This window comes from Triticum urartu, chromosome 3 (assembly GCF_003073215.2).
Source record: "Triticum urartu cultivar G1812 chromosome 3, Tu2.1, whole genome shotgun sequence".
In the NCBI taxonomy this organism is placed as follows: Eukaryota; Viridiplantae; Streptophyta; class Magnoliopsida; order Poales; family Poaceae; genus Triticum; species Triticum urartu.
Window position 1 is genome coordinate 38,076,983 of NC_053024.1, and position 15,144 is coordinate 38,092,126.

The 15,144-nt window shown below is 45.9% G+C and overlaps 1 protein-coding gene across 1 annotated transcript; it reads left to right on the top strand.

Moving 5' to 3' along the window:
* Positions 1 to 2: 2 nt before the first annotated feature.
* LOC125546585 (putative disease resistance protein RGA3) lies at positions 3 to 3,579 on the top strand (the record flags this gene model as incomplete). The annotated part of the gene is made up of 2 exons (XM_048710794.1): positions 3 to 2,457; positions 3,193 to 3,579. A coding segment is annotated over one exon (2,445 nt), but the record flags the coding sequence as incomplete, so codon positions are not given.
* Between the last annotated feature and the right edge of the window lie 11,565 nt (positions 3,580 to 15,144).

Sequence of the window (15,144 nt, forward strand, 5' to 3'; positions counted from 1 at the left end):
CTGTTGTTGGAACCGGAGGAGTCGGTAAGACAACACTAGCTCAGAAAGTATACAATGACCAAAAAATAAAAGGAAGCTTCAAGATGCATGCTTGGATTTGTGTTTCGCAAGACTACAGTGAAGTAACTCTTTTGAAGGAGGTGCTCCGAAATATTGGTGTGCATCATGAGCAAGGTGAAACCATAACTGAGCTGCAGAGAAAGCTTGCAGAAACAATAGAAGGAAAGAGTTTCTTTCTGGTTCTAGATGATGTATGGCATTCCAATGTATGGATGGATCTATTAAGGCCTGCATTACACAAAACAACATCTGGAGTAATGTTGGTAACCACACGGGATGATCAAATTACAAGGAGAATAGGCGTAGAGCATACCCATAGAGTTGATCTCATGTCCGTAGAGGTGGGATGGGAGCTGCTTTGGAAGAGCATGAATATTGATGAGAAAGAAGTGCAGAATTTAAGAAACACGGGGATTGAGATTATCCGTAAATGCGGTTGCCTCCCTCTTGCAATCAAGGTTGCCGCCAGTGTTCTAGCAAGCAGGGATCAAACAGATAATGAGTGGAAAAAGATTTTGAGAAGATATGCTTGCTCCCAGAACATGCTCTCTAATGAAATAGAAGGAGCTTTGTATCTAAGCTACGATGAGTTACCATATCGTCTAAAGCAGTGTTTCCTTTATTGTGCACTGTATATTGAAGATTCTACCATTCTTTGCCGTGTAATTACCAGGTTATGGATTGTTGAAGGCTTCATTGAGGAGCAACAAGGCCAACTTCTAGAAGACACAGCAGAGGAGTACTACTATGAGCTAATCCATCGGAATCTCCTCCAACCAGATAACGGATATTTTGACCAGGCTGAATGCAAAATGCATGACCTCTTAAGACAGCTTGCTTTGAGTATATCAAAAGAAGAGTGTTTTATTGGTGATATTGAAACATTAAGTGGTGAGAATATGTCAAAACTACGACGAGTTACTGCCGTGAGTAAGAAGGATAAATTAGTGTTGCCTAGCATGAATAAGGTGGAAGCTAAGGTGAGGACTTTCTTTACTGTTCATAGTCCACGGAGCATTGAGGATTCATTGTTCAAGAGATTTCTGCTTCTTCGTGTTTTGGTACTGAATTACTCACTTGTACAAAGCATTCCAGATTATATAGGAAGACTGATACATCTACGCCTACTTGATCTTGATTATACTGGCATATCTTGTCTTCCTGAATCCATTGGCTCCCTACAAAACCTTCAAATTTTGAGCTTGAATTATTGTGATGCTTTGCACAATCTTCCTTCGGCGATATCCCAATTGTACAATTTAAGATGTCTTAGTCTTCTTGATACAAAAATAAATCAAGTTCAGAAAGGGATAGGAAAACTGAAGTTCCTCACTGATTTACGAGGGTTTCCGGTTGGGGCAGGAATTGAAAATGCTGATGTACAAGATGGATGGAAGTTGGAAGAGTTGTCATCTTTGTCATTGCTGAGGTATCTTACGTTGGTTAAATTGGAAAGAGCGGCTTGCCATAGTACAAATACATTACTGACGAACAAAAACCATCTAAAAGGACTAGTACTGGAGTGGACATCATATTCAGAAGATGTTAGCACCGAGGAGGTCTTTGAGCAGCTAATACCTCCAAGCAGCCTGGAAACCCTACATATTATTGGATTCCTTGGTCGGCAGTACCCCAACTGGTTTGGTAACACCTGTTTGTCCTCGCTGGCACATGTGACCCTTAGAAATCTACGATGTGTGGATCTTCCACCTATTGGCCAGCTACCCAACTTGAAATTTCTAAAAATTGATGGAGCATATGCCGTTACCAAGGTTGGCCCTGAATTTGTTGGTTGCGGGAAGGGTGATCCCCTATGCAATGAATTAGTTGCTTTTCCTAAACTTGAATGGTTAGGCCTCAAGCATTTGCCCAACTGGGAGGAGTGGTCTTTTTTTGAAGAAAAAGAAGAAGCAGAAGATGCTGATGATGAAGGGGGAGCAAATGGAGTTGCTGAGATTCGAAAGGACGACGCCCAATCTGCAAGGCTGCGTCTGTTTCCTCGTTTGGTGAGGTTGAAACTTGAAGGCTGCTTAAAGCTGAGGGCTCTACCGCGACAACTTGGAGAGGACACTGTCAGCTTGAGGAAGCTCGAATTAATTAGAACAAACAACTTGAAGGCCGTGGAGGACTTCCCACACCTCACTGAGCTCCTTCATATTGACAAATGTGAAGGCCTGGAAAAGGTCGCTAATCTCCCTCAAGTGACAGACCTGCAAGTACGTGGTTGTCTGAACTTAACCCGTGTAGAGGGGCTGGGCAGTTTGCAGCAGCTGGGGCTGGGCGAGGATACGCAAGAGATCTCTTCCCACTGGGTGCTTGGGCTTCAAAACCAGCACCAGCGACTTCATGGCGAAGACCTGGATGTCTACTCGTTGTCTACCAGTTAGATGTCTCAAGGTATATATGTACACTGTATACTGGTTGGGTATTTTGTATTGCCTTTGATTCTCTTGACGTTGATTCATCTTCTAACAATCAATTTTTGGATGTACCTTGTATGCCATTTTATATGATTATGCAACCGAAATGATTAGATATATTGTGCTTGTACATATCCCAACAGAACTTTGGTTAATAGATGTCGACACCAGCAGGGCGGAAGATTGCAGGTGCCAGGTCATTAAGTGTTGTATAATGGTGCTCTAAGTTGCTTATGTGTGTTCTATCTCTAACTAACATGCATTGGAAACTCATATTATTGTATAAATTCTCATGATTGTCCTCTTAGAGTTGCTTAAATTCTCACGATCGTCCTCTTAGAATTTATAATATTGGCATCTCCATTAACAGATATGAGTAATTATAGATGTTGAGGCATTGATCTCTTATTCAGACAAACCACACCCAGTTCTGTATGTGGTGAAAGACTACAAAATGGGTTTTTTCCGAAAAGAAGACTGCAAAATAGTAGCTGTGCTCATGCTAGATCTCAGCATATACAAAATTGTACCGACGTGTTTGTGATCCCCCCCCCCCCCCCCCCCCCCCCCCCCCCTGCTTTGCCCACAGAAAAAACATCAACTATGTAACACATTTCATGTGATGGGTGCATACTTCGTACATATGTCCATATCAAGTGCTTGTCAATTGCCATAGCTTCTTACTTATCATTTCGGTCTGTTTCGTTGGCAGCATAGGACTGACGGCGCAGTTTGCTTCAACGGGAAAAGCATCAGATGTACTAAGCTGAGGATGCCTGCCAATCCTGAAGATGCGCAAGTACCATGATGGATGTGTAGCGAGCTGGTGAAGAAAGGAATTCCCCTGCTTTCCTTTGGGCAGGTGCACTATAAATACTGTATCGAACTTCGTTTTGTTTATTTCTGAATTTGGGCCACAGGGCTTTGCTGTACTGAACCTCCTGTCTGTGTGGTATGCTTTCACATTATTTATTCCTGAATTTGGGGCTGGAGGCCTTTGCTGTACTGAACCTCCGTGGAATGGTTTCGTTCTTTTAGTTTAACCGACGGATTTCGTTTTGTGATGATTTAATTTATTCATGTACTGGAGGATGATGAATTTCGTTTTATTTTGTTTCTGAATTTGGCCTTTGGCTTTGCTGCACTGAACCTGTGTGACCTGTATGTATGGCCAAACCTCTGTGTGTGTGTGTGTGTGTGTGTGCGTGTGTGTGTGTGTGTGTGTGTGTGTGTAATCCTGAGTTGCAACAATAATAAGAAAGCTTGTTTCTGTAATTAATTAGTGGAGCTGAAGAAGAATAAGGGAAGTGCAGAAACTACTACTGCGCGATGTGCCATAGCCATAGTCCATTGCACATGCTCCTCAGTAGTTGTACTTTCTCTTCCTTTCCGAGGTTAATTAGTGCAATAAGATTTGCACTAGTAGTTTAAAGTTTCTTCAGAAAAAAAATCAAACTATCAAACTCTAAATCACTGAACAACTTAGTGGGAAGTCCATTTGAATGCCCCAAAGGCAGGCGATGTTGAAGGTGGTGGGCTGTTTAATACTCTAATAAGTTGCTAACGCACGCAAGCTGCTCGAGCAAATTGAGGCGAGAAAAACAGAGGAGGGGCAGAGCAGGACACACACAGATTACACGCTACTCAGGACACACAAGGTTACTGATGGCTACAGCAGCAGATGCAGTTCGCCGTCACCCACAGTGCACCAACACATGGGCACCTTCCCTCCAGGTTTTCACAAGTTCATATTACAACTACTTTACACAGCTAGCACTCTATTTATACTAACTAAATACTCCCTCCATCCAAAATAAGTTTCGTGGTTTTAGTTCAAATAGCTTGGTCCACTCATAGATGACAATGTATCAGGGAGGAAGGATTTCTCTAGCGCCTTGATGAGGTGGACACATTAGGTACAACAATGTATATAAACTCCCATTGGAAGGAGAGGCGAGCGTCCAGCGCCACCTCGCGAAAGGAGATCTAGCGCCGCCACCGCCGTCGCCCAGCGCCACGGAATCCCTCCTCCCAGGCCCACCTCACCCCTCCTCCCCATCGCGTCGCTCCCGCGAGCGACTAAGGGGCGAATTCTAGCCACCGTGAGTTCGGTCATCTTCGCGCATCTCCTACCCTCGTTGCCCCAGGGCAAAGCCAGGTCGGTGCAGACGGCGGCGGGGCTCGCTCCTCTCCGCGCTCGAGCTGTGCGGCGTGGGACAGCGGTTGGGTGATGACGTGGCACTGATCCAGGGCGTGGCGGCGCCTGGATGGGTTTGAACGCCCGTTTGGGTCACGGGGGGATGGACTGGCGGGACCCTGCGTGGCCTCGGCGTCGACACACACAAAACTGAGTCGGAAGCTGAGACATTCCAGTAGAATAAAACCTACTCCTTTCGTTCCTAAATATTTGTCTTTCTAGATATTTCAACAAGTGACTACATACGGAGCAAAATGAGTGAATCTACACTCTAAGATATGTCTATATACATCCATATGTGACAGTTCATTTGAAATATTTAGAAAGACAAATATTTAGAAACAGAGAGAGTAGAAACACGGTTTGATATTTTGGAGACGCTTCTGAATCTGAATGCCCGGGATGGAACAGTGGCAATTAATGTGGAGGGCGGTGGGCTCCTAATAAGTTGATCGAGAGAGTTAACTAGGTAGCTAATGCAGTGTCTAAGTTTACTCATCCGCAAAAAAAAAGTTAAACTGTTCACAAGAGAGCCCCAAGTAGAGTTATCTCTTTCAGCTTGAGGTATTAGTAGCTTGTGGTTGAAGCTGAGTCGGAAGTTGAGACATTCCAGTGTAAAAACTAGAAACACGATTTGATTTTTTTTCGAAAAGGGGGTGTATCCCAGCCTCTGCATCAGAAAGATGCATACGGCTCATATTATTAAAAAAATAATCCAGTAACAAAGTCTCGGAAGATCGTAGTGCATACATAAACAAAAGCTCAAAAGAGGTAAGATTCAAAGCCACAACCGGCTGGCAAAACAATAGGAGCACTACATGCCTATCCTATTACATGACCGCCATCCAAACCGATTGAAAATATCCCGAGCTACCATCTCCCATCGGGTAGACGCAGTAACCAAACGCTCCCTGGCCTCCGTCGGAGTGAGTAGCGACCACATACGGATGAACGCCGTGGCCCTGAAGATAACCTGCAAAAAGTGAATGTTTGTTGATCTGTTAAAGACTAGATCATTTCTGCAGTTCCATACTGCCCACAATAAAGCACAAACGCCAACCCGAATGTGTCTTGCAGTATCAGAATCAACCCCATCAAGCCATGTTCCAAATAACATGTTGATAGAGGTGGGCTGATTAATATTAAACGCAATATGAATCGACCGCCATAGAATCTTAGCCAACGGACAATCGAGAAAGAGGTGTTTGATGTTTTCGTTATGATCACAAAAGCTACATCTAGACGAGCCCACCCAATTGCATTTTGCAAGGTTATCCTTAGTCAAAATGACTTGTTTATGCACAAACCACATAAACACTTTGATACGTAAGGGTATCTTAACTTTCCAAACGTGTAACGTGGTAGGGATGACGCTAGAGTTAATGACATCCAGATACATTGATTTGACCGAGAACACACCGTTCTTAGTAAGTTTCCAATGCAGCTGATCTGGCTGCTGAGACAGCCGGACTTCCATTAAACGTCTAACGAGATGGAGCCAGGCCTCCAACGATGTCCAACTAGCGTCCGTCTAAAACTAATATTGAGGGGAGCGGATTGTAAAACATTTGCAACGTAGGCTTCTCTACGTCAAACAATGTTGTACAATGTAGGATATTGAAGTGCAAGGGGGGTCTCCCCAAGCCACGTATCCTCCCAAAACCTCGTAGTGGCACCATTCCCAACAATAAATTTTGTCTTGTTGAAAAAGAGTTGTTTAACTCTCATCAAACCCTTCCAAAAGGGTGAGTCGGAAGGCCTCACATTCACCTGAGCCAAGGTTTTAGCACAAAGATACTTATTACGCAAAATCTGTGCCCAAGTAGACTCCGTCTCAGATGACAGCTTAAATAGCCACTTGCTAAGGAGACATATGTTTTTGACTTCCAGATTTTCAATACCTAGACCTCCTTGATCCTTAGGCCTACAGATAATATCCCACTTAGCAAGCCTATACTTTCATTTAAGCTCATCATTTTGCCAAAAGAATCGAGATCGGTAGAAATCTAACCTTTTCCTGACGCCCACCGGAACCAGGAAAAAGGATAAGAGAAACATAGGCATACTGGTAAGGACCGAATTAATCAGAATTAATTGTCCTCCGTATGACATGAGCTTCCCTTTCCAACAGCTCAGTTTCTTTTCAAAACGATCCTCGATGCATTTCCACTCAATATTAGTCAGCTTACGATGATTGTTAAATAATAACGAGAAATAAACGAGACAGAGAGACACGGATTTTTACGTGGAAACCCTTGCGGGAGAAAACCACGGACGCACGAAGGCGCAATCACTATGAGGAGGAGTATTACAAGCACAAGACGACAAACCCTCTACGTGCTAATCTGGTGGAGATCTCTCTCATCTATTCTATGACTAGCTGGTACTATATAAAGGGGCAAACAACTCTCTTTCTTGGTGGACACGAAACAGAGTTGTAGTCATGCTACGTCTGGCACGGTTGGCATGTCGTAGTCCGGTAGGACTTCATCTGTAGTACAACACTTGTATGGGATTCGGAACATAATAAAATAACACTCCACCTTGAGACGAAATCCCTTACAATAATCATAGATAGCATCAAATCCTCAATTAAAGTCATCACAAGTAAACCTTGTGCTTGGAAACGTCCATAGGACTAATAAACTTCTCATGAAGTCATATTGAGCAAATCAATCAGTAGGTCGTCCAGAAAACAGCACAACTATCAACAAAGCAGACTAACAAAACTTGGTCTCCCAATAAAAGTCTGAGTCTGTGCCACTGACCCCAAAAACTGAAACTGCTCAATCATCAAATGACATAAGTCATCATATCTCCTGTGGTGCCTGAACGAGCGCATAGCTCATAGTGCAACATCTTGGTGCACATCGCATTGTGAAGAACTCATCTCACGGAATCTGAACGTGCTTCAAAACAGAAAGCACAAACCTCGGCAAACAATACTCATGCAAGAGCATATGGTACGGATGGCATCGCGTGCACCCAAAAACTGCCGACTTGTAATGGTTAATGAAAATCCATGACATGGTCATAAACTGTCCTTGTAGAACAACTGTCGGATGAAGGAACCATCTTAACATGCAACAGAGTTTCAACTCTGCAATAGACCCCTCTTGAAAGAGCAAAGACAACTGAATTGCACTTGAAACTTAACAGCGCTAAATGTTGTAGTATCTAGCAGAAACAAATCAATCTCCTTCTTGCACCTCAACTGATTCTCATCATGAACATGAATATCAAAACAAAACCTTCACATGCATAACAGCAAAATACTATGGAGAGAATAGAGTATATGCTGGCTACCAACGGGCTTAATAATTACCTCCTCCATACCCTTTTTTTCTTCAAATAACTGCAGCAATATTGCATCCATTATCCCAACAAACCATAATCCCCAAAACTCCACCTTGAAGAAAAATACTGAGTGCATCCTGATAATCGGCTTGTGCCAACAACACTCACATCTTGACTTGCCATAGGGTAAACTTTATGTCATGATCCAACAACGAAAGGGTAGTAAATCGATGAACACAAGTAGTACAAGCCAAAGAAAAATTCCTGACAGAATTTAATTTGCGGAGCAAAGAACAGAGTAAATAGCACCTGATAGTATTAGACAGTGGATGTAGTAGATGAACGAAGAACAAAACTAGCAGTAATAGCCTCACATAGAGTAGTACTAATAGCAGATTAGATCAAATCAGATTTGCATCTCGAGACTTGAGCCTGGTGATCTCACGTGGAGTAGCAGAGCAACCTTTGTGAGCAAAAGCAACTTTGGTTGATGTACTAGTAGCTGCTTGGATCAATTGATGTGAAGCAACGGCAGCAACAGCGTAGCCTGGTCGGGACTTGATCCCGTACGTGGACAGGAAGAGGTGGCCGCGATGGAACACCAGTAGCGGAACAGCGACTGCCTCGGAGCTGATGCAATACGTGGAGCAGCACTGGAACTCGGCGACTTGCGATTTGACAGCAACGGCAACAAGGCGGGACTTGTGGTCGGACGGATCGCCAGCGAATCCTCTTGAACTCCTGTCGGTCTCGGATAAGCAAAGGCTGCAGCGGTAAACCAGTCGATCTCGGCGACTGGCGGCGGTGCACAGACGTGCAACCCTAGTCCTCTCGCTTTTCAATCTCGTATCGATGAACTTGGCTCTGTATACCACTTATTAGATAATAACAAGAAATAAATGAGACAGAGAGATATAGATTTTTACGTGGAAACTCTTGCGGGAGAAAACCATGGACGCACGAAGGCGCAATCACTATGAGGAGGAGTATTACAAGCACGAGGCGACAAACCCTCTACGTGTTAATCTGGTAAAGATCTTTCTCATCTATTCTATAACTAGTTGGTATTATATAAAGGGGCAAACAACTCTCTTTCTTGGTGGACACGAAACAGAGTTGTAGTCATGCTACATCTGGCACGGTTGGCATGCCGTAGTCCGGTAGGACTTCATTTGTAGTACAACACTTGTATGGGATTCGGAACACAATAAAATAACACTCCACCTTAATACTTGTATCCCTTTGCATCAAGGGCACTAATAGAAATAAGATTTCTCTTCATCTTCGGAATATACCGAACATCTGTCAAAGTTCTGATTATGCCATCAAACATCTTGATTCGAATAGAACCTATGCCTTCAATCTTGCATGGTGAATTATCAAAACCCAAAATGGAACCAGCAGAAGTAGTGGAATCAAAAGTATTAAACCAATCTCTATGTGGACACATATGAAAAGTACATGCAGTATCAAGTACCCACTCATCATTGGTCTCGGCACATCCAGCAATAACGATAAGAGCATCATCGGAACTATCATCACGACCAACGTTAGCAGAACTTTCACCTTGTTTGTTACCTTTCCTCTTTTCTTTATTTTGCAACTTGAAACACTCTGAGATGTCATGCCCGTCTCTCTTGCAATACCTGCAATATTTCTTATCTCTGGATTGCGACCGGCCCCTGTAGCCATTTTTACTTTTGCCTCCGTTTCCATTATTGGAGTTCTTCTCCTTTGTCCTGCCACGAACAGATAATTCCTCGGCTTGGGATGAGCTCGAACCATCATGAGGCACCATTGGTTTCATCTTCTCCTTAGAGTTCAAAGCTTCATAAACTTCATTAAGTGTGAGAGTATCACGACTGTATAATATGGTGTCTCTAAAATTGGTATAAGAACTTGGCAGTGAACAAAGTAACATTAAAGCAGTATCTTCCTCTTCATACTTAACCTTCATTGCAGCTAGATCAGATATGATCTCTTTAAATTCCGAAATATGATTCAAAACATTACCTCCCTCGGGTAACCTGTGCAGAAATAATTTTTGCTTCAGATGCATCTTGCTGGTGAGATCTTTAGTCATGCAAATCCCTTCCAGCTTTAACCATAGAGCGGCGGCAGTTTTCTCACTCAAAACTTCCTGCAAAATATTATTATGCAAATGGAGTTGAATTTGTGACAGCCTTACAATCAATTATTTTCTCCTCATCAGTCCAGTCCTGAATTCTATTCTTCCCAAAACTATCTAGTGCTTCATCATAATCAGACTGTGCCAGTTCAACACTTCGACTCATACAACCGAAGGTATTCTTGATTATGTGCATTCTGATTTATGGGGACCATCTCGCAAGAAGTCACTAGGTGGTGCTAGTTACATGTTGACTATTATTGATGATTATTCAAGAAAAGTTTGGCCTTATTTCTTGAAGCATAAATGTGAAGCATTCTCAGCATTTAAGGAGTGGAAGATTATGATTGAAAGACAAACTGAAAAGAAGGTAAAAATACTTTGCACTGATAATGGTATGGAATTCTGTTCTAAGCAATTTAAGAATTATTGCAAGTCTGAAGGCATTGTCAGACATTACACCGTTCCTTATACTCCTCAACAAAACGGTGTTGCTGAGCGCATGAACATGACCATTATTTCCAAAGCCCGTTGATGAAGCTATGTACCTAGGGTAGGGGCATGGACTTGTCCTAAGTACCCTACCCAAGGACATCCCTAGAAGAAATCACCTTTCAATCGACTTGGAGGTATCCCACTCGACAGATTCAAGACACTCGACCACGAAGCAATCACTCGACCAAAGTCCAACCACTCGACTGCCAGGAGATCTAAAGTCACCCTGCACACAAACGGTCGGTCATTAAGTAGCTTTTATGGTCATCATAGCACTTTATTAGGGACGTTACCAGTAACCCCCAGTCTTAATGTACTTTAAATCTTGCATTACTGAGGGCTGGAGGGGCCTGGCGAACTCTATATAAGCCACCCCCCCTCCTTAGTATCAAGGGTTCGCACCCCTGTTATTCATACACACATAATTCAGTCGACCGCCTCCAGGCACCGAGACGTAGGGCTGTTACTTCCTCCGAGAAGGGCCTGAACTCGTAATCCTTGTGTGTTTACAACTCCTCCATAGCTAAGATCTAGCCTCTCCATACATACCCCCCTACATCACTGTCAGAGTTAGAACCACGACAGTTGGCGCCCACCGTGGGGCCGTTGTTTTAGCATTTTGTTGGAGGAGTTGCGATCTTTTCCGAACCGAATCATCATGGTTTTCGACGGAGTTTTGGTGGAGGGCCGCGAGATCCGTCTCGGCGTGCTCACGTTCATCGCCGACGACTCCGCCTGGCTTCAGGAGGCTCCGCTCGACGTGGACGCACTCCCTGTCCGCGGGGCAACGCACTTTCACGCGTGCGTCCGCGGCGTTCTCCTGCGGCAACCGTCGACCCCTTACCGGTCGGCTCTTGTGCTGTTCTCCCTCCCCGTTTCCCGCCGGCGCAAGCATTCCGGTCGGTCGAGACTTCAGCGGTGGGTGAGACACGCGGTGGCCCGTCAGTCGGCCATCCCTCAAGTCGCGGCGATCGAGCCCGACGAATCCCTCTACGGCCTGTTCGATCTGTCGATTGGCTCTGCAGAGACCGCATCCGAGTGCGGCAGCAGCGATTCAGCGGCGGAGGTTCTGATGGCCGATGGACCACCCAGTCCTCCCGGTTTTCCCCGCACCGACGGAGGCACGGGCGGAGGCGACCCGTCGCGTCCCCATGAGGAATATCTTCCCGAGCCTCTCACGTCGCTGCAAAGGGAAGAACTTCGCCGCCGGAACATGGATGCACTCCACACTCCTATCATTGGAGAAACCCCCGAGGCCCGAGCCTTGGAGGACGTGCGCTTGGCTAACTTGGCCGAGCGCACTCGGCTGGAGAATCTACAGCGAATACTCGACGAGCGAGCGCGGTAACGGGCTCCAGAATCCAGTCGACGTCAACTCTTTCCGCCCCCGCAGGTATATCGTACTCCGATTCAGAATTTGGCGGCTGCGGCCCGTATAGCAGAGTCGATTCAGCCCTCCCAGTCAGAGGCTGGCAGAGGCTTGTTGCAAATCAGAGCGTTGCTCCGGGCAGCGGGAGACCAGAATTCCGCTGTTTCTCAGTCACGGAACAGGATCCACAGTCGATCCGTTGCAGCGGATACAGTCCAGTCGGCTCACAGCCCAAGATCGCCTCCGAGGCATGAGGGACGTGGAGACCGGCGTGATCAGTACAGAAAGAATGAGCAGTATGATCACCGATTCGATCGTGATGATCAACGTCGAGTGCCAACCCCTCCCCCGAGGAGTGGATCATATGTGCCTCGACAGCAGGTTGACAGACGCCCTCATAGTGTTGGGCGAAGAATTCTAGTCGACCCCAGGGAACCAGGCTTTGATGCGAGATCCATTCTCGTTCAAGGTTTGGTCGACGGGAATAGAGCTCACCGAGAAGGCCACGACAGAGATGCGCCTACCGGTAGCAGAGTACATTTTTCAGGGCCGGAGTGTTTCAGTCGAGCCATCAGAGCCGCTGTAATTCCTCCCAACTTCAGGTTGGCGACTGGAGTTAGTAAGTTCACCGGTGAGTCCAAGCTCGATACTTGGCTCGAAGATTACCAAGTGGCTGTCCAGATTGGCTGTGGGAACGATGAGGTAGCCATGAAGCACCTGCCTCTCATGTTAGAAGGCTCGGCCAGAGCGTGGCTGAATCAGTTAGCACCCAGCAGCATTTACACTTGGGAGGATCTCTCCCGAGTGTTTGTCACCACATTTGAAGGAACATGCAAGCGACCTGCAGGCCTTACGGAATTGCGGTCTTGCGTGCAGAAACTGAATGAAACTCTGAGGGATTACATGCAGAGGTGGATCACATTGCATCACACAGTTGAAAATGTACCGGATCATCAAGCAGTTTGTGCTTTCAAGGACGGCGTCAAGTACAGAGAACTGAGCTTGAAATTCGGCCGAACCGGAGAGATGTCCCTGAATCGGATGATGGAGATTGCCACCAAGTACGCTAATGGTGAAGATGAGGATTGACTCCGGAGCGGCAAGCTGAAGTCATTCGCCCAAGAAACTGGAGGGAATTCCAATCGGAAACAGAAGCGGAAAGCCGAGCCAGCTGATCCCGGGGAAGCCTTGGCCGTAACTCAGGGAAAGTTTAAAGGGAAACCTAAAGGGCCTTGGAACCCCAAAAAGGTTAAAGACCAGGACGGAAATGATGTGTTGGACTTGCCATGTCTCGTCCACACGAAGAAATATGAAGAGGGTAATTTCATTTACCCGAAACATACCACTCGACAGTGTCGACTCTTGATCCAACAGTTCCAGGGTAAGCAACCCAAGGGTAAGGAAAAGGAGTCGGACAAAGTCGAGGACAAAGAGGACAGTGACGACGGATACCCTCAAGTCAATTCCACCTTGGTGATTTTTGCTGATGTTGAGAGCAAAATTCGACTGAAAGTCATCAATCGAGAGGTGAATATGGTTGCTCTGGCGACACCAAGTTATCTGAAATGGTCCCAGACTGCCATCACGTTCGACCAGTCCGATCACCCAACGCATATTGCCACCCCTGGGAGGCAAGCTCTGGTGGTTGACCCAGTGGTTGAAGGCACTCGACTGACTAAAGTCCTAATGGATGGTGGCAGTGGTTTGAACATATTGTATGCAGAGACATTGAAAGGGATGGGCATTCCGATGTCCAGACTCAGCGCCAGCAACATGAGTTTCCATGGAGTCATTCCTGGGAAGAAGGCTAAATCACTCGGCCGGATTGCCCTTGATGTGGTTTTCGGTGATTCCAAGAATTACCGCAAGGAAAAGTTGACATTTGAAGTTGTGGATTTCCAAAGTGCTTATCACGCTATTTTAGGCATGCCAGCTTATGCACGCTTCATGGCTCGACCATGTTATGTGTATCTCAAATTGAAGATGCCTGGTCCCAAAGGTGTGATCACTGTTACAGGCAATCGGAAGAAAGCAGAAGAGTGTTTTCAGAAAGGCTCAAAGATTGCTGATGCTCAGATGGCAGTGGTCGAGCTGCAAGAGTACCAGAAGACTGCTGATCCGAGTGAGTTACTACGAGCCAAGAAGCCTGCTTCAGAATCAGCTTTTCAGTCGTCCGGTGAAACGAAGCCAGTTCAGATTCACCCGACCGATCCCAATGCTGCTCCGACTCACGTCTCAACGACGCTCGACTCCAAATAGGAAGAAGCATTCACCCAGATCCTCCATGAGAACTGGGACATCTTCGCATGGAAGCCCTCTGACATGCCGGGTGTTCCCAGGGAGCTGGCTGAGCACCGCCTAAGAGTCGACTCAAAAGTAAAACCTGTCAAGGAACATCTCCGACGGTCCGCCATCCAGAAGAGAAAGGCTATTGGCGAAGAGGTAGCTCGGCGTTTAGCGGCGGAGTTTATCCGAGAAATCTACCACTCCGAGTGGCTTGCCAATGTTGTCATGGTTCCCAAGAAGGACAAGTCACTTCGCATGTGCATTGATTTCAAGCATATCAATCGGGCCTGCCAGAAAGATCATTTTGCTCTCCCCCGCATCGACCAGATAGTCGACTCGACTGCGGGATGTGAGCGTTTGTCTTTCCTAGACGCCTATTCCGGGTACCATCAGATCCGTCTGTACGGTCCCGACGAGATCAAAACAGCTTTCATCACTCCATTCGGGTGCTTCTGCTATGTTACCATGCCATTCGGCCTCAAGAATGTCGGAGCCACGTTCATGAGGATGATTCAGAAGTGTTTACTCACCCAAATCACTCGGAATGTGGAGGCATACATGGATGATATTGTGGTTAAGTCACGGAAGGGTTCCGACCTGCTGACTGACCTTGCTGAAACCTTTGCCAACCTCAGGAGGTATGATATCAAGCTCAATCCATCAAAGTGCACATTCGGAGTTCCAAGCGGAAAGCTACTCGGTTTTCTCGTTTCCGAACGGGGAATCGACGCCAATCCTGAAAAAATCGGTACTATACTCCGGATGAAGCGTCCTGTGCGTGTGCATGACGTCCAGAAGCTTACAGGTTGCTTGGCCGCTTTGAGTCGATTCATCTCTCGTCTCGGTGAAAAGGCATTGCCTCTTTACCGACTGATGAAGAAGTCTGAAAAGT